Here is a 26,616-nt window from a genome sequence, read left to right as displayed (position 1 = left end):
GAGAGAAAGTCTGCTGTAATATTGGTGCTCTGTGTGCTATTTTTCTCTTCTTGATTTTGATTCTCAGTCTCTAAAATCTTCCCAACTATAAATTAATGACTCCTGAGTTATGTTTATTTTAAAACTTAGTGGTTTGGGGGTAAAATTCACCCTGTGCAGAGGGTCAGCACAAGGTCTAGCACCACATAAGGGCCATTTAAGGCCTGGACCTGCACAAGGTTATGCCCCAGTTAAGTCCCACAAAAGAAGTCCATCTAGGGAGGATGTGGGATTCAGTGGTGCATAGGCCTCCTGCTGGGTCTCTGCACAGAGCTGAATTTCACCCCAGTTTGAAATTAGATATTTAGTTTGCGTCTTGTAAAATGTCTTCTCATCAATAGTAATTCTGATTGATATGTAATTTAGGCTAATTTCTTTTTTGCTTGGACACCTTGCAGATTAGTTTTGCTAATCTAAATCCAAATCCTAAAGTATGAGCAATCAGTGACCTAATGTTTGTTAAGGACTGACTTAAAAGTTAAAAATATGGTGAAATGTTTCCAAAGCAGACCGCTAGCAGATGGTTACCAGTACCCTCTGCAAGTGAGCCTGACAATGTCAGATGATAGCATGAAATTCTCTCATCTCAGAGAATCTTATTCATGGAAGAATTTCCTGTTGGGTCACATGATACAGAAGAAGAACAAGAAATATGAATGTAAGGTGAGAGAGACTTGGGACCGGATCGACAGCCTATTAAAATCAGTGGGAATCTTCCAGTTGGCTTTAATGTGCTTTGAATCAGGCCCTTGAAGAAAAGAAAAAAAAATCACCAGTACTACAAGCCAGCAAAACCAAACTTTTTCCATATTGCCTTACTTGCTACAGTGCATTATGCTGCATAACTTCTCCAAACAACAGGCAGCAACATAACTTGACAAAAGCAAGACTGGACAGATGGCATAGCAGACACAGGTTTACTGCTATATCATAGGAAGCAACTGAGAACCAGCAGAGTCCATAATTTGCTGACTATTAGCATTAGACTGGTATGTATGTGAGGAACCACAAATTGGTCCATTTCCACAGGAAACAAGTGGAAAGTTTTGTGACCTATTTCCACGCAGTTGTACATGTTTGCAGTTTATCTACACCCTTCATCAACTGTATTTGCCTCCCATTTGAACTGCAGGGATACATGTGGCTCAGCAGGAGAAAGCAATGAGCTAATAAGTCTTTTGATAGCTTCTAAAGATACTGTATATAAGCATTTTTTTAAATACAAAGTTTACATGTATGTCTGTAAAGTGCCAGGAATATTTATGGCGCTGTATAAACAACAGGTCAAGTCATGAAGCCCCTTACTCAGTTTCTACTCAAACTCCCCTTGACTTGAGCAGAGTGAAAGGAGTGAGCACAAGTAGTAACGACACAGGATTTAACCCAAGAACTTCAGTGAGATTGCCAAGGGGAGGTATTCATGCTGACAAATTGTTTGATTCTAACAGAGCTACAGATGCAAGACCCAAACATTGTTTTCATGGTATAAAGTACAACTGGTTGAGAAATTGTTTTTCCTGGCAAAAGGCTACAAAAATGAAATTGTTTTGGTTTTCATCCATTTTCTTTCAAAGTTTTAGATTTTTGTTGAAGCCGAGTTGTTGGGTTGTTTTTGTTGTTTTTTTAAAAGTCTACAGAAGTTTCCATTTTGTTGTAAAGCTATTTTCTGTCAAAAAACTATTTCAGTGGACATTTTTGACCAGCTATATTATAGCGTGAGCTTTGTCAGTCTGTAGTACCTCCCCAAAATGGCATCTTCCAGTCTTGTGGCTCCAGTGATGGACAGGCTAGTCCCTCTAGCATTATTTATGGAGAGGGTCTAAAATAGTGATCAAACTTCTAGGCTGGTCTCTCTCTGAAACATTTACATCAGGAGAGCATTATGTTTTTCTGTACCAGGTGTACTCTATACTGTAAAAATAACACTTGGGTCTTGCAGTTCTGGAACACAAACCTAGTAACTTCTCTGGGCATTGGCTCTGTTTATGGAGCAGAGTAAGGACAAGCACTGTGCATGCCTTTTGCCAAGTTAATAATGAAATGATATTTCTAAAAACAGTGCACCTTCTTTATCAGTGCACAGATGCTATTTCTATAAGAGTCTGTTGAGTTACCCTCACACCCAGCAGGGCTATAGTGTTCCATGCACTGGGCAAATTTATGTTAAAACAAACATCTGCGGCCCTCTTAGAATCAAACAATTTATCAGCTTTAATGCTTTCCCTTGACTATCTCACTGAAGTTCTTGGGTTAAATCTTATGTCCTTAGTTGGTTTTTACTCACTAATTGTAACTGAGTCCAGACTGGGATCAGGTGTGAACAGGACAGTTTAAGAAAACCCCGGTCTCAGACGTCAGGTTTTGGAGACTCCTTTCATGTTTTTCCATGTTCTCTTAAGTGTTCCACCATCCCTTCCCTTCATAACTAGCACAAGAGAATCTATGGTAATTTATATTTGTTTTTCTTTACAGAAGCTCTAAATGACATTCAGAATTCTGTTTATAGAACAGCCCTGAAACTACGCTCAGTGCAAACCCTGTGCCAGTGTAAGTAGCTCAAAGGAGTCCTGTGGGAGGAGAACCTGGAAGAGTGCTAGCTCTGAGTTGCAATCATAAATACTGCTACTTGTTCTTCTCTAATGCTTTCCATCTGATGATCTCAAAGATCATCATCAACATTAATGAATTAATAAATAATACTTCATACATGTATTTGCTTCCTTTGAGATTCTCAGTCAAATGGCGTTAAGTAGCATTATCCCCATTTTACTGATTGAAAAACTCAAGCTCAAAAGGGGTGAAATGACTTGCCCAAAATTACAGTTTAGTCAATTAGTTGGGGGTAGAGCTCAAATTCTACCTGTTCTAATAACTAAATGATTTCCCAAAGCCTTACAACACACATTTGACATGGATAAATATCATTATCTGCATTTGTGTTATAAAATAAGTACATATAGAACTGCTCAAAGTATTTTCAACAGCAAAAAAAAAAAAGTAACCAAAAGTGGGGTTTCACTTGAAACAAGATTATCTGGAGAAAATTTTTATTTGATTAAATGTTTTTTGTTTGAAAAAATTTCAAAAGGAATGAGAAGATTGAAAATTTGTTTTAAAATAGCAGGAAAATACTTATTTTTAGCTTTTTCCAATGAAGAAGGAAAAAAGGAAGTGAGGAAAAATAGGTATTTAATTCTTTTTCAATGGAAAATAAAGACTAAAAGCGGAGAAAAACCTACTTTCTCCTTTCACCCTCCCACTGGACCAGTGTGTGTGTGGGAGGGGGGAGGGGAGACAGCACAAATATTTATAAAGAGAGAGCATAACAAGTGAAACAAACACTTCTCAAAATTTTTTAAAAGTAGGGAAAAACCTAAAATTGAAGTGAAATATTTTTAAACAAAACCAAGCATTGCTTTGTTTAAAATATTGTTTAATTTTCAATGTGAAAGTTTCATTTTTCCCTGAAGAATCTTTCATTATATCCCTCCCCTTCTCCACCCACAATTTTGACCAGGACCAATTTGACTAATTTCTTTAGTAGTAAGAAAGAAGCGTATCGGGCCATAGTAGCAATAGTTTATGTAAATTTGGCGTGAATCTGGTGCTATGTATGCAAACTTTTGATAGCAGAAACCATGCTCAAGGCCCTTAGCATGGTTTCTGCTATCAAAAGCAATCAGAGCCCCACCTTTGCTGAGGACTCTGCATGGAGCTAAAGTAGCCAAGAAGTGGACTGAATGGGCCCGGGAAGGGATGTGGCTAAGTTGGATCCACCAGTTCAGCATATCTCTTTCGTAGTTTAGCTTTCATCGGAAGGGCTTTATTGAAGCTCAGAGGCTAAAACTACCTCTGACCAGAGGACTCCCCAAGGAACAGAAGCAAATACAACCTTCTCTTCCTTAGAGTAAAGCCCAGATCCTCCAAAGGTATTTAGGCACCTTACTCTCACTGGCAGTTAAGTGCCTAAATACCTTTGAGGATCTGGGCCTCAATCCCCAGTGTAGTATGGGCCTCACTAGTGCAAATTGTACCTTCTGCTGCTAGGTGGGGTGAATCAGACTCAAACTGTAAAAAAAAAAAAAAAGAAAAGAAAAAGAAAAGAAAAAAAAGTTTGTTTTTTGCCCTACTTGCTTTATCTGCTTGGCTCATTCTCTATAAATTAAAATAAAAGAAAAATGAGGAGAAAGTTAAATAGCTCCTAAAACTTGAAGCCAGGCTAACTAAAATAAAGTCTAGACCCATAAACCTACTCCTCAGTGAGTGAAATATTTGATGTGGGAGAATCACAATGATCAGGCAAACAACAGTAACAGCATTCTTGCAAACAGATTGTACCCTGTAGGATGGCAGACTCACCCCAGAAAGAGAAGCAGATGTTTTCCATTTTGCCTTGGAGCCCAGCTTTCCCCTGCCCATACTTACATGCATCGATGAAGTGGGTGTTCACCCACAAAAGCTTATGTTCCAATACGTCTGTTAGTTATAAAGGTGCCACAGGACTCTCTGCCGCACTTACTACCGAGTAATTCTCGGACACCACAATCAGCTTCAGCTATGGAACCCTGCAAACAACTATGTACAAGAAACCCACAGATTACCACAATTACCTTCACAGATCCAGTAACTACTCAAAACACACCAAAAACTTATCTACAGCCAGGCACCCGTCTGATACCACAGAATATGCTCTAAGGAGTAAGTCTGGGATACACAAAACACACTAAAACCACCTTCAGCAAACAAGAACTCTCCACCAAAGTAGATTGCATCATTGAATGGGCCATCCAAGTACCCCAAGGGAATTTACTTCAATACAGGAAAACATACCCTCTGATCATCCACACATAGTTGTCACCTACAACCCTATACTGGAACCCATACAGGGTATCATTAAACAATTACAATCCATACTCAATGGAGACTACATCCTGAAAGAAATCTTTCCTGGATCACCCCCTCTTCTGCCCTTCAAATAACTTCCCACTCCCACCCCCACCCCAACCTCACCAAGCTCATCATCAGAAGCAAGCTTCCCACAGACCTAGACACACCAGCTCAAAGTGGCACCAGACCCTGCCAGAACAGATGCAAAAACCTGCAGACATATCTCCACTGCTAAGATGACCAATATCACCCCCACACCCAAACACACCTTTCAAGATCCACAGGTCCTCCACATGCCATCATAACGTATGTTATACCTCATCCTTTGCACCAATGCCCCAACAACTATGTGGGTTAAAAACAGACAATCACTACATTCTTGAATGAAGTCGTGCACACACACACGCACACAAAGAGACAAACACCATATCACCCTTGGGCAAACACTTTTCACAAAATGATCACTCCCTATCTGACCTCTCAGTCCTTGTCCTCAAAGGAAACCTGCACAAGACCTTAAACTCCCAGGCTTGTCTTTTAAAACGCATAACTTTGCTAGACACTAAAAATCATGGTCTTAATAAAGGCACTGGATTTATGGTTTATTACAATAATCTGTAACCCACTAACCTGCCCCCTATCTTTTCCCTTATGATTGAAGGGGTGTTAAAGGGCCACTTCACCTTGAGTGATCCCTTAGAATGGGTGTTAACTACTTATGCTAAACAATCTGTTCCACCTTGTATTTAGCTGTGACGCTCTGGGTATGTCTGTTCTACACTGCATTGTAAACCCAGAGTTTGAACTCAGCCTCAAGCTTAATCCCCCTTCTGTCTACACACAAATTGCGCTAACCCAGGGCTAGGATTCAATGGGAGAGGAGGGTCGGAACTGGAGTCAAACTGGGACCCAGGATTCAAGCTCTATTGCTTTGCAGCATGGACACAGCCCCTGTGGACTCAGACTCTGGGAGTCTGCCAAAAGTAGTCCACAACCTCACAAGCCAGCTTTCTTTGTCCTCTAGACCGTCAAGCTTTCCCACACTGCACCATGAACAAAGGTAAAGTGGCCATCTTTTGGGAGGGCACTAGGAAGTCTGGGATGTGTGTGGCTGGACTTGGGCTTGCATAATACAGTGCAGATGCTGGAGCCCCAGTTTGGGACTCAGGGTTCAATAGTTCCTAATCTGGGGTTACAGATAAATGGTTAACAAACCCAAAGACTGCTAACTCAAGTTCTACTAATCCTGGGTTTCCATTGCAGTGTAGACATACTCTCAGAGTACCTTTGCCAGACCTGAAGGAGAGTTCTGTGTAGTTTAAAAGCTTGTCTCTTTCACCAACAGAAATTCATCCAAGGAAGGATATTACCTCTCCGACCTTGTCTCTCTCACAGCTCCAACATTGCAAACTACAATGTAAAATGTTAAAGTCAGACATTCACCCCCTATGCTAAACCAGATGGTAACAAGCCCCTTTTCACAAATAGTATTTGCCAGTGTATTTGGGGTTAAGGTGTGGTCACTCAGTAGCTACTTAGCACAGATCATCATAACTATCTCAGCTCTCTAATGGAAAGAGTGGTGAAGGTTGAGGAGCACACTCAGTGCTATTACAGAAAAAACAGATCTGCTATAATGGCAGTAGTAGATTGTTCACTGTACCCCTGAAATTCAAAAGAACTCTCTTTTTAATAGATCTTTTTAAACAGTTCTACTCACTTAGTCTTAGCATAGCACAGCAGAAATCTTTGCCTCCAACAGCCCGTTGACCACCAATTTGGTCCTACGATGAACCATTTCCATCCACAACTTGCCTCTAAGTCACATTTAGTTCAGATATCTTCTGGAGTAACAGAAGACCAGCTAGAAGTCCACACGTCCCAACAAGAGATCCTTTCACCCCACTGGGGCTACTCCTAAATCCGTGTTCTGGGCTCAGTCCTGAGCCCCACTCTAGGCTCAATAGTCCTTGTGATAGAGTTTTTACATCCTTTTCCCAGCTGGTAGGGAAACCCCAATTTCTCCGCCCTCCTCCACTGTGGTTTGTTGAGCAGCTAGGTTTTCCCCTTTAGATCTGCTCCTGTTTCCCTGGGCCACTTCTTACCTCCACGTCCTAATAGCTTACGGATAATACAGCCTCTCCTCTGGCTCCAAAGCTTCTCCCAGGGTCCCCCCAGTTCTTTGTTCCTACCCTGGAACACCAACCCACAAGGCTGCCTCCCTGTACTTTTCTTCTTTTCCAGCTCCCACCACAAGGACTAATTCTGTCTCCATAGCCCTGCTCAGTCTGTCTTCACCAGGTCCTTCCCAGAGAGCAAGAACTCCCCTTTCTCCTGGATTTCCTCCTGTGTCTGTTCTCTCCCTTCTCTAGGTAGTCTCCCTGACCCTTCCGCAGCTGGGATCACCAATTGTAATGGAGTCCAGATCACTATCAGCTCGGGGTTAACTGCTAAATCACAGGCTAGATTGAAACCAGCTCCCCTAAAGGGCTGGCCAGCCTGAGACAGCAGAGCTTTTAAAAAAGTTTTAAAAAAGTTTTGCAAGCTAAGGAATGTTTGCATAATTGTTACAATGTATTACATTGCTAACATAGCGTAAAAGTTGCCAGCAATTATGGAACTCCATATATGGTCTTGTTAAATGTCAGAATCTGATGTGTTGCTTAAGAATTGATTTATTGGAAATAGACATAGATCATCAAAAATGCATGGACAATTTGCAAACAATATTATTAATGCTATTAACATTAACAACAACAAAATAAATTAGACTATAAAGGATCTAGTCAGTACTGCTTATCTAGGCAAAATTCTCACTGAAGTCAGTGGGACTTTTGTTTTAATAAGGTGTTACTGAGTAGAGTTCTGAGCATTTATTTTGCTCTCTAATTCTGGATGCAAGCTTAACACTGAGTGGAAGCATATGTAATTGGTTGTCTTTGTGTCACTTTCAATGAGGTGAAAGCCCCAGCATCCTCACTTGAAACAGTCTGTTCCTGAGGATGTACAAAAATAACAGTCATTGCCTTTAAGGCAAAAGGCCCCATGAAGAGGAAGACTAGCCTTGTGTTAAGGCCCTAGCCTAGGATACAGGAAACCTGGGTTCAGTTCTTTCACAGACTTTCTGTGTGTTGCCAAATCATTTTGGGTGGGAATTTCAAAATATTTAAGTCATTTGAAAGTCAATAGACCCTCTGTTCCTAAACCACTTAGGTTTTCAAAATCCTACCCTGAACCTGTCTGTGCCTCAGTTCCCTTTTTCTAAGAGGGGGATAATAATACTTTCTTTCTCCCATCCCTTATCCATTTAGATTGTGAACTCTGAGCAGCAGGGACTGTCTCACAGTATGTATATACTACATCTGGCACTATGGGACCCTGATCTCAGCTGGAGCTCCATTGCTTCTACTGTAATAATAAATAATAATCAAAACCAAATTAAGGCTTGGATTTAGTAAAGTAAAATATCCCATAGATATCTTTATAGGGGGGACAGACTAGACCATCACAAGGGTCCCTTTGGGCCTTATAATCTATGAAAAAAATCTTTTCAGACTCTTTGGAGCATATGTAAAAGTTGTAACAAAATCACTGACAAAATAGGACTTCCTAGATGATTTTCAGATCATATGTCCAGTTGGTTCAGTGGATGTTCCCATTTTGGAATCTATTCTCTGCTCAATGTGTGTGCAGAACATGCTCATATTAATGGTCTCAGTTCTTGAGTGAGCTCCAAGGATATGTTCCTACTGTTCACTTTGGTTTTGTTCATCTCTTCTGTCTTTCCAGTCACTTTCCATACACTTTTCCCTCTACTTAGATACAGTTAGTTCTATGCTGTTTACTCTGGCTTGTGGTCTTTTGGATGTGATCTTAAAAAAAAAATCAGAGTTCTGTCTGCACTCTGTGGACATTAACTATCCCATGGCACTTTATAATAGTGTGGTTGCCCCAGTGTTCTTGGCCAAACCATTTCCCATCCTCCTTCATTCTAGCGGACATTGTATGGAAACCTACATTGAAGGGTAAGGAAACCTGAAGTCCCACTTAAGCCTTATACTGAGGTTGTAAGTGGTGCATAGGCTTTGTGTTCTCTCTCTGCATAGGGGTGAATTGCATCCCACATACAAAAGTTACATGTGCAGTTTGGATGAACAATTGCTCCTGCACTTTTCCTGTATCACCATTTTAAAATCAGGCCTATGAAAGCCCAATTTATCTTTTCCTTCTTTGGACTCTCAGAAAATTAGCTGAATATGAAAATCCAGCACAAGAGCCCTTGCAGGATATTTTCCCATTCAGTTTTATATCAACTATTGTAAGAGGCTTTGCTTTCTAGACAGGTCTTAGTTATGTATTTTCAATTAAGAAATGTTCAGCTTCCATTTATGATAAAGACATAGGGACTGATTAATTTCTCCTATTGTTTTCCCACAGTGAGTTTGACTGATATCTCCCTGATTCAGCACCTCCTGCTGAGCCACCACTGTCAGAGGGAGAAGCAGAGCTCCCTGACAACACAGCAGCTATCACAGTTGCTGAAGGAGCTATTCCAGAATGCCAGATTAGATAAGCCAGGCCAGGTAAAGCCACAAGCCCCCGAGCTCACTCGGAACCTGCTAACTGCCATGTATGACAGGTGAGAGCAAGTGCACCAGTAACTTCATCATCACTATAGTAACACACATTTCCATCCCCTCCTGCTTTTACATGCCACTTCAGTGGGAAAGTGCCTCCCCCTGCCACGGGCTCAAAAGGCACGTGTTATTTAAATTATACATAGTCAGAGGGGTTTAGCTTCAGATCTGAATTAAGTTTAGGCTAAAGTTTGAGGTTCAGGTCAAAACTCAAATCAGGGCTAAGGTTCAGGTTAGATAGCACCAAAATCTTGCAGACTTGTTCTCATGAGCTTTCAGGCCAACCTGGTAGAAATCTCATGAACTATGCTGCTTTTCCAAAATTTCTGCCATTTTGAATCAATCCCTTGATGGAATCTCAGACAAGGGGCTAGGAACCGAAAGCGTGGGGAAGATGAATGACCTCTTCAACCTTAGAAGCAATGCTTTTAGCTGAGGGTTGAGGCATGTTGGCAGAGCAGCGCAGGAAGCTTGCACGATGGCTTCCCATTCTGCAGCTATTCAGTCTGATAGAGTAATTCAGTCTCCAGGTCTGGTGAGCTTCACCCACCAATCCCAGCTATCAAATAGAATGGGCACTAAGTTCACAAACAACAACAAAGGGAAATGTACAAGTGGGTTTTGCTGGTAAGAACAAGACCTGGAGAAGCTTTGTTGTTGTGTGAACAACCTCACTCATGCTACAAAAGAGCAATAATGATGTACAACAAGGGTTGAATCTATGGTGGCTTTCCGTGCCCTGAAAAAATATAGTGCTAGGTTAAATGGCATGAACTGTGAATGCTCTGTACAGCTCTTACCTGAGAAACTAAGTGATGGTGAATTGGAAAGGTGTATGGACCTGAGTTGCTGTTGAACAATGCAGAGGATAAACCCCTTCCCTGAACTGAAAAGAAATGCCCAAACTGTAGGGTGACAAGCAGAGAGAGTGTGTGCTGATAGCCGTGGCCCATTAGGTAGTGAAAGGGTGCTGCTGACAGCTGGGTTTTTACTAACAAGGAAGCCACAAAGATGAACTAGTTTTAATCATGGTGGGAAATTTTTGCAAAATGTCACTAGTATACACAAGGTTTATCAGACAGTTTTGCCAAAATTCATTTGAACCTACTCAGTCGTTCAGTTTGACAGTCTGCTAACACCTGCGTTTACTATCTATCATTCTCCAGTTTAAAAAGTCCATTCATAAGCAGAATCAATCAGGAACAAAAGAAAAAAGTGAAATTGGTTGTTTAATTTATTCATAATGGATGGAATTTACCCCGCATAAAGAGCCAGAACAAAACCTATGTACCACTTAAGCCCTCAAAAGCAGAATTTAAGTGATTCATTGTACTTTTACCATCCCCCTTGAATTTCCCATAATGAATAAGTTGATCTGCTGTTTGCAATTCCATGTGATGAACTGCTTACAGAAATCACTTAAAGGTTAAAAATAAACTAGTGCATTTTGGAACAAAACGAGAAATATCAGGAGCATTTTCTAAGCTTCATACTCTAAGTACATACAACTCAAGGGCAATTGCATAGAAGAATCTCCATTACAGGACTAAGGAGTACTTGTGGCACCTTGGAGACTAACAAATTTATTTGAGCATAAGCTTTCGTGAGCTACAGCTCACTTCATCGGATGCATTCAGTGGAAAATACAGTGGGGAGATTTATATACACACACACAGAGAACATGAAACAATGGGTTTTATCATACACACTGTAAGGAGAGTCATCACTTAAGATGAGCTATTACCAGTAGGTGCGGGGGGAGAAGGAAGAAAATCTCTATCAAGCATTTTTACAACTACAATACCCACCTGCTGAAGTGAAGAAACAGATTAACAGAGCCAGAAGAGTACCCAGAAGTCACCTACTACAGGACAGGCCCAACAAAGAAAATAACAGAACGCCACTAGCCATCACCTTCAGCCTCCAACTAAAACCTCTCCAACACATCATCAAGGATCTACAACCTATCCTGAAGGACGACCCATCACTCTCACAGATCTTGGGAGACAGGCCAGTCCTTGCTTACAGACAGCCCCCCAATCTGAAGCAAATACTCACCAGCAACCACACACTACACAACAGAACCACTAACCCAGGAACCTATCCTTGCAACAAAGCCCGTTGCCAACTCTGTCCACATATCTATTCAGGGGACACCATCATAGGGCCTAATCACATCAGCCACACTATCAGAGGCTCGTTCACCTGCGCATCTACCAATGTGATATATGTCATCATGTGCCAGCAATGCCCCTCTGCCATGTACATTAGTCAAACTGGATAATCTCTACGTAAAAGAATAAATGGACACAAATCAGACATCAAGAATTATAACATTCAAAAACCAGTCGGAGAACACTTCAGTCTCTCTGGTCACTCGATTACAGACCTGAGAGTGGCTATTCTTCAAGAAAAAAACTTCAAAAACAGACTCCAACGAGAGACTGCTGAATTGGAATTAATTTGCAAACTGGATACAATTAATTTAGGCTTGAATAGAGACTGGGAGTGGATGGGTCATTACACAAAGTAAAACTATTTCTCCATGTTATTTCCCTCCCCTCACCCCCCACTGTTCCTCAGATGTTCTTGTCAACTGCTGGAAATGGCCCACCTTCCCCCCACCTGCTGGTAATAGCTCATCTTAAGTGATCACTCTCCTTACAGTGTGTATGATAAAACCCATTGTTTCATGTTCTCTGTGTGTGTATATATAAATCTCCCCACTGTATTTTCCACTGAATGCATCCGATGAAGTGAGCTGTAGCTCACGAAAGCTTATGCTCAAATAAATTTGTTAGTCTCTAAGGTGCCACAAGTCCTCTTTTTCTTTTTGTGAATACAGACTAACATGGCTGCTAGTCTGAAACCTGTCATTACAGGACTGACTTGGTCCCTTTTTGCAAGCCATTTTCTGTCTTCCTAAGGCCAGGCATCATTGTCCGCTTGCTGGACATTTGATTTTGCCAGTGAATTTCTTGCCATGCATGCACTGTAGGAAAAGCTTCACATATAATTGTGGTTTTATCCAGTGATCATTTTACTTTCATCTATAGTTTTTTCCCCACTATCTGAAGCTCAAACATTTTTTCCTAACAGGGACACACCAGAACCTTTTGTGTATCCATGTGTTAGTTTACTTGTATGCCTACTGAGAATATCACAAAGGTTTTTCTGTGGACAGTAGGAGTTCAAGAGTGATTTCACTGGTATCTTTTCTTCACATTTCATCAGACAGCAGTGTCTGGTGAACATTCTGTTTACATCTTCACCTTTTTCCCAGCTGATTGATCTTAATTTGGTCTCAATGCACTGTTGATGACTCAGCTCACTAGTCCATTCAGTTTAAGTGACTTTCTAATTTTCTGTAGTTTCATTTCCAGTAGTACAGCACAATTTTATTCTTCCCTTCAAAACTCTTGCCACTGATGTTCTGAAGAGAATGGTAAGTTTCCAAGTCTAGAAACCCTGGTTTGACTGAAACTCCCACCAAGATATATATTACTGCTATATCTCAATCCTTCCCATAATAAAATAAGATATATGGACCCTTCTGAAGATGATTTTGATGCACCACAGTAATTAAAATTCTTTAAAGTGCTACCCTAACCTGAAAAATGACTCTTAAAATAGCATTGCAGTGTTCCATGTTTATGGTCTCTCAGATTCCAAATCAAATCTTCCCTGTTTTCAGGTTTAAAAAAAAATTATTAACTGCCCACCTTGCAAACTGCAGTTGATCTGAAAGTTAAGCTGGGTCCTTTCTGGCCTGCACTTCAACAGTTAGAGCTTAGGCCCTGATCCCGCCTATCCAGAGTCCCAGTGAAGTCAGTGGGGATTTGCTCAGTCACCAGGATTTGCCCATACAGAGCCCACAGCTGGACTGGGGACCAAGTTAATTCTTTTGATGATACATAAGACATAGTAAAACCCAGCTTTCTCTCCCACAGCTGTATTGGCTTCACAGAAGTCAGAGATAGTAAAAACTTAGGGAGTTCAGTGACATAAAGCAGATCAAAAGCAGATCTATTGAGTAAGAAAATGCAATTTTATAAGGTAGCTTTCAGAACAGAGTCACATTTTAACACAGAGTTTCAGATGGAACATAATCTTGTTACAGTTTGTGATATCACAGTGTAAAATCCAAGGCTAAAAATTTACTTAGATTGTAATCTTTTTCTTTTGTGTTTGTACAGAGCCTGGCACAGTGGAGCTCTGGTCCATGACTGCAGCTCCTAAGCACTACCCAATACAAAATAAATAATATGGTATATCAAAGCATGTACATATAAAAGGAGCTGGATTCTTATGAGGTTGTCTTCCAATATAACAATGGTTTTTGCACTAGTAGCTTTAGCTTTCACATTCCTAGCTTTATTTTTATCTTGTTCTAGGACTGGAACAGGTTTTATCAAAGCCAGATCTGCTGCAGCTGCCCTAATTGCTCTCTCAGGAGATAGTCTGCTTAATAAATACAAAGGTGGGAAAAACAGATCTTTACACACTACTTAAAGTACTATGTACTGAGTGTTGACCAAATCTCCAATCTATTTTATTTCTACACAAAAAGAAAACAGGGTCCTAGTGTGCACAAATGTAAGTACATGGGACCAAAATCTACTGCTTTATGGTAGGAAAAAGGTGGATGCTGAAGAGTAATATCCATCTATCAGTGATTATTATATAGCATGGTTTGTGTAAGCATCTCAGAACAAGTCACAGAAAATACGATGGTGGTAATAGCTTTCTTGATAGTGGTGTATTGATGAGACACACCCAATTGTTGCCATGGCAGCTCTTGTTGGAAATAAGTTGCATTCAGAATCTTCAGGCTCTGCCAGGATTGTAAAGCTGTCTTCTCCTGTCCTTTGCAGCTTTGTTTCAACTCTATGCTGACCCCAATGGGAAGGGGACCCTGATCACTCGGAGTGCCATGAGGAGCCTGCTGACAGACTTACATCAGGTGATGTCACTGCTACTCCACACATGGAATGGCTAAGTGTAGTAAAGTGGTTGTGAAAGGGCTAACTGGGTTACCCCCAAATATTATGGGATGGAGCCTTGCTCCACCCTTCCCTTCCTATTTTGTAAGGTCCAGGGCTTTCCTTCACTCTATTGTGCTACAGGTGAATAAAGGAGCAAATTCCCAGCCTGCAGCACTGTGAGTAGAGAGTTTGTTTTGTTGAACTGAGCAGTCCCTTTACAAAATTGACTGAAGTCACTGGGGCTCCATGTAAGCACAGGGATCTGCCATGCAGACCAGTTGTTGGATCAGGGCTTCAGTGTCAAATCCTGTTGTCTTCACTCAGTCAAAATTCCCATTCATATCAGTGCCTCTGCAGCTTGAGTTCTGGCTAAATTTATGGTAGCCATATCCTGTAAGTAATTCCAAGAGCATGGACTTGCACCGATGCAGAATCCTTTTGTTGTCACAAGGGGCTCCAGCTGCTTGCTGGATCAGGCCATAGCTACTTAGATTGTAAGCTTCTTGGGGAAAGGGAGGAGGTGGTTTTGGAACAAATTGATAAACTAAACAGTAATAAGTCACCAGGACCAGATGGTATTCACCCAAGAGTTCTGAAGAAACTGAAATGTGAAATTACAGAACTACTAACTGTAGCCTGTAACCTATCATTTAAATCAGCTTCTATACCAAATGACTGGAGGATAGCTAATGTGACACTCATTTTTAAAAAGGGCTCCAGAGGTGATCCCGGCAATTACAGGCCAGTAAGCCTGACTTCAGTACCGGGCAAACTGGTTGAAACGATAGTAAAGAACAAAATTGTCAGACACATAGATGAACATAATTTGTTGGGGAAGAGATTTCCCTTTAGTAAAGGGAAATCATGCCTCACCAATTTACTAGAATTCTTTGCAGGGGTCAACAAGCATGTGGACAAAGGGGATCCAGTGAATATAGTGTACCTAGGTTTTCAGAAAGCCTTTGACAAGGTCCCTCACCAAAGGCTCTTAAGCAAAGTAAGCTGTCATTGGATAAGAGGGAAGGTCCTCTCATGGATTGGTAACTGGTTAAAAGATAGGAAACAAGGGTAAGAATAAATGGTCAGTTTTCAGAATGGAGAGTGGTAAATAGTGGTGTCCCCCAGGGGTCTGTACTGGGCCTAGACCTATTCCATATATTCATAATGATCTGGAAAAAGGGGCAAACAGTGAGGTGGCAAAATTTGCAGACAATACAAAATTGCTCAAGACAGTTAAGTCCTAGGCAGACTGCGCAGAGCTACAAAAGGGTCTCTCAAAACTGGGTGACTGGGCGACAAAACGGCAGATGAAATTCAATGTTGATAAATGCAAAGTAATGCACATTGGAAAACATAATCCCAACTGTACATATAAAATGATGAGGTCTAAATTGGCTGTTACCAGCCAAGAATGAAATCTTGGAGTTGTTGTGGACAGGTCTCTGAAAACATCTACTCAATGTGCAGCGGCAGTCAAACAAACAAACAATGTTGGGAATCAGGATGATAAGACAGAAAATATCATATTGTCTCTATATAAATCCACGGTACGCCCACATCTTGAATACTGTGTGCAGCTGTGGTTGCCCCATCTCAAAAAAGATATATTGGAATTGAAAAATGTTCAGAAAAGGGCAACAAAAATTATTAGGGGTATGGAACGGCTGCTGTGTGAAGCGAGATTAATAAGACTGAGACTTTTCAGCTTGGAAAAGAGACGACTAAGGGGGGATATGATAGAGGTCTATAAAATCATGACTGGCATGGAGAAAGTAAATAAGGAAGTGTATTTACTCCTTCTCATAACACAAGAACTAGGGGTCACTCAATGAAATTAATAGGCAGCAGGTTTAAAACAAACAAAAGGAAGTGTTTTTTCATACAATGCACAGTCTACCTGTGGAACTCCTTGGCAGAGGATGTTGTGAAGGCCAAGATTATAACAGGGTTCAAAAATGAACTAGATAAGTTCATGGAGAATAGGTCCATCAATAGCTATTAGCCAGGATGGACAGGAATGGTGTCCTGACCCAGTATGGCCGTTCTTATGTTCAGGGAACTTCTTTTTGTTCTGCTTGTCCTGGACCTAGCATAATGGGGTCTTGGTCCATGACTGGGGCTCCTATGGGGCTATGATAATACAAATAATAAACAGCAGCAGCAGCCAGGCATTACTCATTGGCATGGCTCTGAGAATGGCCTTCAAGAAGCTCTCAGCCAGGAGATGCTATAAGGTGTGGAGGTTGAGGTGGGAGTTTTCTCACTTCACTGTGTTTAGGAAAACATGAAATAAGTCTATGCTGGAAAAAAAAAAGTCTGTCCCACTACTGGGTTCAGTGCTTTAAGCCGACAGCACAATCTGTTTATTCATATCTAATTACTGGGCCAGAGGCATCATTCTGACACATACTCAGGTTTAGAATTACACTGGTGTCATGTGTCTAAATTTAAACAGTCTTTCCCCCACTATAAGAAGTAAATGGCTTTTCCTTTGACACTTCACCATCTGTGCTCTGTCACTACAGCGGTATAGCCTGATGGTGATAGCTGTCTTATAATGGTGGTTCTGAACAGTTGTCTGTCTTCCTGATGTAGATTCCAGCCATTGTGGGAGAAAGCTGTGCTCAGTCTTGTGTGGAAATTGCTATTCGAAGATGCTTCCATGGGGTGAGTAGAATTCTGATGACCCTGGGAAGTGACCATGAATGTTGTTGACTGATTGAAATTGCCAGTGTATCACATTACAGCAATTAATGTTACCTCATTTTAAGGGACAAGCTTGCTTCCCAATTCCACATGGTAAACATTGGACACCAATAAGAAGAATATCAGTAAGGTACTAGCATGGACCCCTGCACTCATGTGGAGACCCTTTGAAGCCAGTGGTATTCTACATGGGTGGAGGAGTCTGTGCTAGCATATCCTGATTTAGGATCAGGGCATATATTAGGAGGTGTAACAGAGGCAATAGTTCTATTTAAATAAGTGATTGAACCAGAGATTGATTTTCTTTTCCAGGTTCTGAACTCAGCAATCAGTGAAGAGAAATTCCTATCTTGGCTACAATCTGAACCTGGCCTTCTTCTGTGGCTTCCTACCTGTTATAGATTATCAGCCACTGAAATGGTTATGCATCACGTTAGATGTAGCATCTGTAAGAATTTCCCCATCACTGGACTAAGGTACAGCATACTTACTATTTGTAGCATGTAGAGATCAGCACCCCATTGTACTAGGCATTTTACATGGACGTAGTAAGAGATAGCTGCAGCCTCAAAGAGCTTACAGTATAACTAGACAAGACAAGAGAGATGGGGAAATATAGACATAGAAAGGGAAAGTGACATGCTTGAGATCACGCAGCAAGCCAGTGGCAGAACAGGGTATAGAACTCAGGTTTCCTGAGCCCTGGGCCAGTACCCTGGCCATTATGCAATGCTGCCTTGTAGCAAAACTTAACAGCAACATCTACTTCCTGAGCACATGCAAGAAACAAAACATCATCCCCAGAGGTCTCACCATCTATAACCCTCAGAACACTACATACAACAGTGTTGTCTCTGTAATATCCTGGGACCGACCCGGCTACAAGTACATTGCATACATTGTAGCCATGGTGTCTTTTTGTTATTAAATCTTGTTTTGCCTTCTCCAGTTGGTTCGCTATGATATCCCTTACATCAGCGGTTCTCAAACTGTGAGTCAGCGGTTCTCAAACTAATGGGGTCATCAGGGCTGGCTTAGACTTGCTGGGGCTTGGGGTCCAAGCCAAAGCCCGAGGGATTCAGCCCTGGGTGGCGGGGCTCAGGTTTCAGTCCCTCCTCCTGGGGTCATGTAGTAATTTTTGTTGTCAGAAGGGGGTTGCAGTGCAATGAAGTCTGAGAACCTCTGCTTTACATCCAAGCAAAAAAATAAAAAAAACTAAAAAAATACCTCAGAGTATTAAAGGAATGCTACCAGGTAGCTAGGGCCCAAAATAAAAAGCAAATGAAAAGCAAATATCAAAAGCTTAATATTAATGTAAATGTTTTCATGAAACTAGATCATGATCTGGTTTTGAATATTCTCCAGCAGTGTTTGCCTGGATCTATTTTACAAAACTGCTCTACAAAGACCTAACAAGCTCTGTGAGGGAATAAGGGTCTCAAGAGCTGTACAAGTATTCAAAGTCCAGTGAGGGCTACACAGGGAGCAGTCAGTTCTCCATCCTAGTCTAGCTGTAATCAAGACCTCTAGTTTTGAATTCGGTATCTCACACCTGGTTTAATAAAAATGGAACAGGGCTCAAGGCACTGCCTGGTTAAACTGTGAATAACTGCTTTTTCAGTTCAGTGGCTGAACTAAATCATCGGTGAGGAAAATTGTTTTGAGTTGACTCCATTCAAAAAAAATTTTCAGCAAACCAAAAAAAATTAAAGTTTTACACTTTGGGTTAAATGAAACATTTCCTTTAGTTTTTTGGGGGAGATTCGCCTTTTTAAAAATAAAATTGCTGTAAAATTTGAAACAAAGGCTTTTTGAATTGAAAAATCATAACATTTCAAAAATCTTGAAATAAACATTTCAGATTCTGATTTTTTGAATGAAACAATTGAACCCTAATTCTCAAAAAGTTTCAGTTGACTCAAATCTGCATTTTTAATTGAAGAAAGTTTCAGCTGAAAAGCTTCATCCTGCTCTATTGCCTGGTCTCCAGCAAACCAAGAGTTAACTGCAGCTTCTCTCTCCCCACCTCTTGGACAGGTGCTATGAGAAAGGTGAAGGGAGGATGTCTGAGAAAAGACACGACTAGGTGAGAGGACAGTGATGAACCTAGGACAGGGAGTTTTACTATTACACTTTTGTGGCAATGTTAACTTGCATTATTGACTTAAATTTTTCCAAAGTCATAGGTCCCACTTTGCTCTGATGCCCCAGCATCCATCATTCTGGGATGTTACAGCCCACAGTGAACTGTATATAGAGATAAACTGAAGCATGCAAAATACAAGGATACCACAACAGGACCAAAAATGGTATCATTGGCTACTATGGCTCCACTATATGAAGTTCAGTGCATCAGTTATTGACTATAAAAATAAAGCTGTTCTAAGTATTAGAACGTTGTCAGCTGATCAATTACTCTTGTTTTGATATGAACTCCTGGGTTCTCCCCTAGCTATGGGAAACCATTACTACAATTGATAATATCATCAGTAAAGCTGGGGTTTTTGATTAACTGATTTTTCACCAAAAAATGCCAAGTTTGATGACCAAAGTTGGTTTCAACAAAGTGTCAGACTTCAAAAAGTTTTTGGAAAAGAAAACTGACATTTTCAAAAGAGAAATTTTCAGTTTTGAGTGAAAACAACTTTGTTTCAAAGTTTCAGTAAATTTAGTCTAAAAAGTCAAACAAAACAAAAAAACCCAACTCCAAAATAAACAAAGGTCAAAATCAAAAACCAAAACATTTCAAAATCATCAGAATGAAATGTTTCACTTGACCCAAACCAAAACCTTTTTCAGATTTTCAGTTTGTGAAAATTCAAGATTTTGACTTTTCATCCTTATTTCAGACAGAAAAATTTTCAATATCTCAAATTTTCTTGGACCAGAAAAACTGTTGCCTGCCCAGCTCTGTCTAGATCTTCAAACATTCATGGGTGCTGATTTCTAAGATCCCAATTCACTTGCATGAAGTTGCCAGTCCTCGGAGGTTAATCTTATCCTTTCCATTTTCCCTGACAGGTATCGCTGTCTGAAGTGCCTGAATTTTGATCTTTGCCAAGTCTGCTTCTTCACTGAGCGTCAGAGCAAACCACACAAGAGGTCACACCCCGTGATGGAGTACTGTAAGAAGGTACCATCCCATTTTACTGACTCATCTGCTTGTTTGGCCTATTGGTATGGATAGGTAGGCTCTTGGCTGTGATGATTAGAGAGAGAGAGAGCATATATGTGTGTGTGTGTGTGTGTGTGAGATCACCCCCATGAAATATATCTGCACTAGCGGCTGAGCAATGTAAGGTGAGTAAATGAATAAGTTTTAAGGGGGGTTTTAAGTTTAGAATTTTCACTCTGCTTTGAGATAAAGACACAGTCTAGTCACAGGGGACACCGAGGAGTAAATCCTTCCCCCTCCTGTGTGTGTGGTATGTCACGTCACCACCATCCCATTTTTGGACCTGTGGAAGGGCCCTCCATGGCACCAGAGTTTTGTGTGTGCAGACTGGTTGGGGAGGGGGAAGGAGGGAAGGCAGCTTGGCATATGGCTGCAGGAGACATGCATCATTGCCCCTCCCTTCTACCCCACCCTATGTCCATTCAGGAGCTAATTCAGTGTAAAGCTGTAAGAACTCCTCAGTAAAGCATCTTCTAGTTGGTTTATCAACCTTTGCGAGGCGGCCCCAGGGGCTGTGTGTGTGAAAAGAGAGTTTTCATCATGGCTTCACATAGCAGCATGGCAGCATGGACACGAAGGAGATCACCCCTCGGTTAAAGGAGGACTCCCGTCTTACAAACCACCACATCCAGAAGATGACTGTATTAAATGGAATAGATTGTTGCAGTAGCACCTAGAAGTCACTGTGCTAGGCACTGTGCAAACATACAGTAAATGAGAGTCTGTCCCAGGCCACAGAGCTTATAGACTAAGAAAAAAAATGGAGACATAACAGGTGAATGAGACAAACAAGCCAGTCAGGGTGGGAGAGCAGTGAGGAAGAAACTCTGCAAGGGGAATCCCAGAGTTTTCATCTGCTTGCTGCAAGCTGATCCAAAGGGAAACCCCTGCACTAAACCCTTCTGAAATCAATGGGGTTCTAGGAAGCTAGAGGACTACACCACAAGGATCAGCTTGCAGAATGAGGGTCTGAAGGTGTGTTGACATTAGAAAATGAACTGTGTTTGAAAGCAGTTGACAAACATACTTGCTCTCTAAGCCAAACTGAGCAAAGGCTTTACTGTGCCCAGCAGCTAATTCAGAAAGTACTGTATAGCTCAGGTGAAAGTGGCAACTGAACATGATATAGCCCATCCTTTAAATCAGTGGTTCTCAACCTGGGATCCAGTGTCCCCTGGGGGGCTGCAAGCAGGTTTCGGGGGGGGGGGGCCGCCAAGCAGAGCCAGTGTTAGACTTGCTGTGGCCCAAGGCAGACAGCTGAAGCCCCACCACATAAGGCTGACGCCCAGTCCCTGAACCCTGCCACCCGGGGCTGAAGCCGAAGCCTGAGCAGCTTCATGCAGGCCCTGTGGCATGGGGCCCCTGCTTGCTACCCCCTAATGCAAGCCCTGGCTTTTATATGCAGAAACCAGTTGTTGTGGCATAGGTAGGCTGTGGAATTTTTATAGCATGTGTGTGTGTTTGTGTTTTTGGGGGGTGGGATGGGGCCTCAGAAAGAAAAAGGTTGAAAATCCCTGGTCTACATTGTCTCTCTCTAGCCCCCATGCCAATGTTTATAATGACAATGCTGTTTTTCTTTACCACAGTGACACCTTCTTATCATCAGTGTAAGAAATGAGTAGAACGTACAGTGATTGCATTATTTTTTCCTGTTTGCTCTTTCACAATTCCCCATGTAGATGCATTAGATTCATAATGAGCATCAAATGCTCCCAGCTAGAAAAGGCAGCATTTTACACCCACTTTTCACAGCAGGAAGTAACTGGGTCCTTTGTTGTCTTTCCAGCACATTCTTAAAAACAACCTCAGAAAGGACATTAGGTTCACCCCTATCTACAAAACAAAATCATATTAAAGATCAGGATTCTATTAGGCTCCAAGCAAACTAGGGAAGAGCAACTAAAGTTAGCCAGCATCCACAAAAGTCTGGAGTTACATTAGCTTTCTTGTGGTAGAGGGGAGAAGATAGCAACACTCAGCTTTGTCTGGGATTGTATTGACCGACTGACAGCTTGCTGCTTCAGAGCAGTGCTGGTTTTCAATCCATTCCCTTTCTCTGTTGTATGTCGTTCCAGCAGATGTCAGCAAAGGAGAATGCAAAGATCTTTTTTCGCACTGTCAGAAATAACCTGCTTCAAGAGCGCTGCAGAAGGAAAGAGGCTCAGAGAAGGCAGACACTGGAAATGATGGAGGGAGGGGACTTCCCAGAACATGAGCAAGCACTGTGAGTGAGAGTCCCAGGGTATTTACACCACCTGAGTGGTGAATTTGAAGGGACCAGATACTTCCAAGCTGCAACACATTGACCACCTGCATTTAACAGTGCTAAAATAGAATCAATTTTGAACATAAGCTACTTGACTGTGCCCACACAGTAAATGACTTTGATTTGACAGATGAAATGTGGTCAGTGATCAGTCCATAAAACACAAATTAAGATTACAAAATGGAAGGGTTGAAACTGTACAGTAAAAGCAGCTTCTTTCCATGCTTTTTTAAAAATACCAGTCATCTGAAATAAGCCTTTGCATGATATATTGATACTGTGCCCACAAAGTAGCCATTACAGTCTATGGGGCCAGTGACTGAGAACCTTTTCCATGCTGTGACTTCATGTTATGGCAGAAAGAGGAGCAGGAACCTGCAAAGCTCTCACCCTAGAGAATGTGAAGGTGGTAGCAATGGCCCCCATACTGAGAACCTATCTAACACGCTTCCATAAAAGAAATTTTAAAACATTCTATTAGACTTTGGTCCTATATAGTAACTGCAGAACTCAGTCTTGCTGACAAGTAGAAAGGAAGGCTGGTCATGTGGTTATGGCCCTGGGTTGGGATTCAGAAGCTCTGGGTTTATTTCCCAGCTCTGCTACCGACGCGACTCCTTGAACAAGTCACTTAACTTATCTGAACCTCAGTTTCCCATCTGAAGGTGGGGACAACAATGCTTCCTTTGTATATTTAGAAAGGAAATGCTTTAGGACAGGCGCCATATTTTTCTAGGTATTTGTACAGACGTAACACAATAGGGCCCTGATCTCAGGTGGATTCACTAGGTATTACCATAATCCAAAACTGCATGCTTATTTGTATGAGTCAGTTACTCCATAACACATACTCTCCTTTAGGGGATGTCATGAGTGTTGCAGTCCATCAACTCTTTAGGATGCTTGGCAGCAGAGTAGGTGAACAATGAATTTGATGGCATGCGACTTCTTACATCAACCTTCTACAGGGGTTTGAATATTAAGGTGCTGGGGGCCATACTAGTAACTATCTAAATAAAACAACAAAGATGAAATTAGAATTATGAGCACCATTCACAAACAAGCACACATTTATTTTGTTTTCTCTTCTTAACGTCAGCTCTGTGTGCCATGTTTTGTCACACCTAATCTCGGGCCCAGTTTTGCAGTACTTACTACCAGACAGTACCTCCCACTGTGGGTAACACCACTGATGTCAATGAGACTGCTTTGTGCCCTTTAGACTCAGGTAACTGACTTAAGTCTGTTACCTCCATTCCTGAATGACGCATGTCCCTTTACATCATCCAGATGTGAGAAAAGGCTCCTCTTAGGTTCACTGCAATACTCTAATTCTGAGAGTTGTTTTGGCATGTTGTTATGCTTGTCCTTCATTTGACCCATTCTTGCACTTTGTCTATGGAGGACTAGAATGAGACTGAAGAGGTCTCTTAACCATGTGCTGGTCCTTGGCACAAGTTCTGAGTGTTTGTCTTGCCTAATTGGTCTGTTCAGTTCGTAGACTTAAGTATCTGCCAAACAGGGCTTAAGTAAAATTGAGTGATGGTATTCATCCTTTTGAACAGGGGTGAATTTCATCCTTCCCAACAGGAAGGAAGTGGAAAATATATTTACTAAACTTTACAGTGAAATAACACTGGGTAGCGTTATTGCTATTAGAAACCAATTTTAAATACATTCAGACTAATCAAGGACCATAGCTACAGTATGAATAGTTTGATGGGATATAAACCTTGTCAACAAGCTATTTGATCACTGAGAAGTTGCTTAAGCGTTTGTTCCTTAGCATGGAATGTGATTGAATGCAACTTGCCCATTAATTCTTTCATGACTGACATTTCCTTACTTTCATTTAGCAACAAAAGCTCCCTTCTTTACATGAACTTTACTGTAATCTTTCTCCGAGTCCACAAGGTCATTTGATGACTCGAGGGGTTTTTGCTTACATCACATTTGGGCAGGATAAACCCTCAGTGAGAGCAGAATTTTGAGTTGCTATTCCAGGTGTTGTTAAAAGGATCATTGGTACCTCAGCCTAGCACAGATTGGGCCACAGGATTTCTGGCTTTCTAAAACTTTCCTTAGTTGAATTGCCTAGTTTAGTTGTCCCTCTACTGCCAATGGCTTAGAAACAGAGGAAGTTGAAAAGGGAGAGCAGCTATACTGTTGCTAAATGAAGGGGAACTGGAATTCTGTGCTAGAGACTTTATGGTCTCCATTCAATAAACAAAATGACATCCACTGTAGGTTATCCATTTTTCCAGCCAAATATATTGCTAGCCAACAATGGTCATAACTACTCCATAATTCCTACTCAGGCATGACAGTTATTACTCTGTTGAAAACAGAAGTTTTATTTATGATGATTCTAGATTCTAGGGAAAGGAACCTAAGAGTTCTACTGTTGAGCTTCTCATTTCATCCTCTCTTTATTTTTGCTTTCTTTCCTGGTGTACAGGCCCTCTACAGAGCTCAGCACCTCCGCACAGCCTGCCCATTATTACCTATCCTCCCCAGCATACAGATTGGCTCCAGAGTTATCCAAACACTTAGCTGAAAAGGGGTCTGCAGTGCAGCAGATTGAGAAAGACAACAGGGCACCAGCACAAGACAAGACATCAGCTCAGGTGAGCAAAAACAAGATATAGCCACACTGAACAAATCAGGGTGAGTATTGAAGCGTGTAGGGAGACCCGGACCAATTCTCGATCAGCTTTCAGACTGCCTATTAAATACTGATCCTAAGATGTTCCCTTGGTTAACTTCAACCCTGTTAATTTCTCATGTTGGAGGGAGGGAAGTGGGCAGGAGAAAGTAGAAGGAAACAAATCAGGAACCTGGAAACTTCATAGTCATCCCTTGACCACATTTCAATATTGGTGACTGCAGAAGAGTTGACTTTCCATTGGCAAGTCCCCGGATGGCGGAGCTTGAGATAGCAGCTCTTTCTTGCCCAACACGGTCAATAGTTTCTCGGGCCCTGCGATGATCTCATCTTGCAACTCAGCCCTTCAGCCGCATTACATTTTAGTTCCCCACTTTTGAGGTAACAGAGTCTAACAAATAACAGTCCCAGCGTCCTTACGAAAGATCTTCACACTCCTTCTCTCAGGGCTTCCAGTCATCCTTATTCCCCTCTCAGGGGGCTTCATATCACCTTTCCTGTGGCTGGTAAGGAATCCTCCCACTCCACTAGGTTCTAGAGAGGTATCATGAAACAAGCAGCAGTAGCCTGCTCCATAAGACTCCTTGCTGCTACATCCCTGGACCTCTTCCGACTAACTACAACCATTATGTCAGGACTCCTGCTGTGATCTACTCTCCAGGCCCTATTCAGTTCCTACAGGCTCTTCCTGCTTCTTACAGACTCTGCCTCAGGGTCTCCCACAGGACCTACTTGTTCTCTGTAGCCTTTGCACCTGTATCCCCTCAAACTTCAGTCCAATTGCCCCTTAGGCCCTAGCTTCTCTTTGCCTTTAGTTCAGCTAAACTTTCTAGATCTCTCTCACTTGGGTCTTCTACCTGCCTGCCTTTCTATTGCTCTATGCTCCTTAGTCCTTCCTTTATGAAGGCCCAGTTCCTCCCCGCTGAGTATGATCATCAATTATGCCTGACACCCAGAGGCTTAATTGGGCTCAGGCTCCATTAACTCCTGGTTAACAAGTCTGGGGTGTACACCCAAACATAGTGGCTAGGTCCAGATTCACAAAGGGACTTAGGTTTAGGCACCTAAATCCCAGCTTTTAGACACCACTGCAATTCACAAGACCCCCACTGACCCTGTAGGCACCTACACTTATTTAGCACGAAAATTTTCAAGAGTAAAATTTCCTTAGGTGCCTAAGTTTCTACTTCAGGGCATGTGCACTGCTGCTCCACGCTAGGGACCTGAACACTTATCTTCCACTTCAGCCCAGAGCA

The 26,616-nt window shown here is 41.7% G+C and overlaps 1 protein-coding gene across 1 annotated transcript in view; it reads left to right on the top strand.

Annotated features, from left to right (window-relative positions):
* DYTN (dystrotelin) overlaps positions 1-26,616 on the top strand; it is a 60,983-nt gene that overhangs the window by 4,696 nt on the left and 29,671 nt on the right. Inside the window, exons 3-11 of the mRNA XM_038420922.2 lie at positions 2,512-2,586; positions 9,364-9,565; positions 13,958-14,043; positions 14,438-14,526; positions 17,144-17,215; positions 17,567-17,730; positions 20,276-20,387; positions 22,508-22,653; positions 25,154-25,322. Coding sequence (XP_038276850.1) covers positions 2,512-2,586; positions 9,364-9,565; positions 13,958-14,043; positions 14,438-14,526; positions 17,144-17,215; positions 17,567-17,730; positions 20,276-20,387; positions 22,508-22,653; positions 25,154-25,322 — 1,115 coding nt within the window. The remainder of the gene's footprint in view (positions 1-2,511; positions 2,587-9,363; positions 9,566-13,957; positions 14,044-14,437; positions 14,527-17,143; positions 17,216-17,566; positions 17,731-20,275; positions 20,388-22,507; positions 22,654-25,153; positions 25,323-26,616) is intronic.

This window comes from Dermochelys coriacea, chromosome 11, assembly GCF_009764565.3.
Source record: "Dermochelys coriacea isolate rDerCor1 chromosome 11, rDerCor1.pri.v4, whole genome shotgun sequence".
Classification (NCBI taxonomy): Eukaryota; Metazoa; Chordata; order Testudines; family Dermochelyidae; genus Dermochelys; species Dermochelys coriacea.
This window is presented reverse-complemented; position numbering and strand designations above follow the sequence as displayed.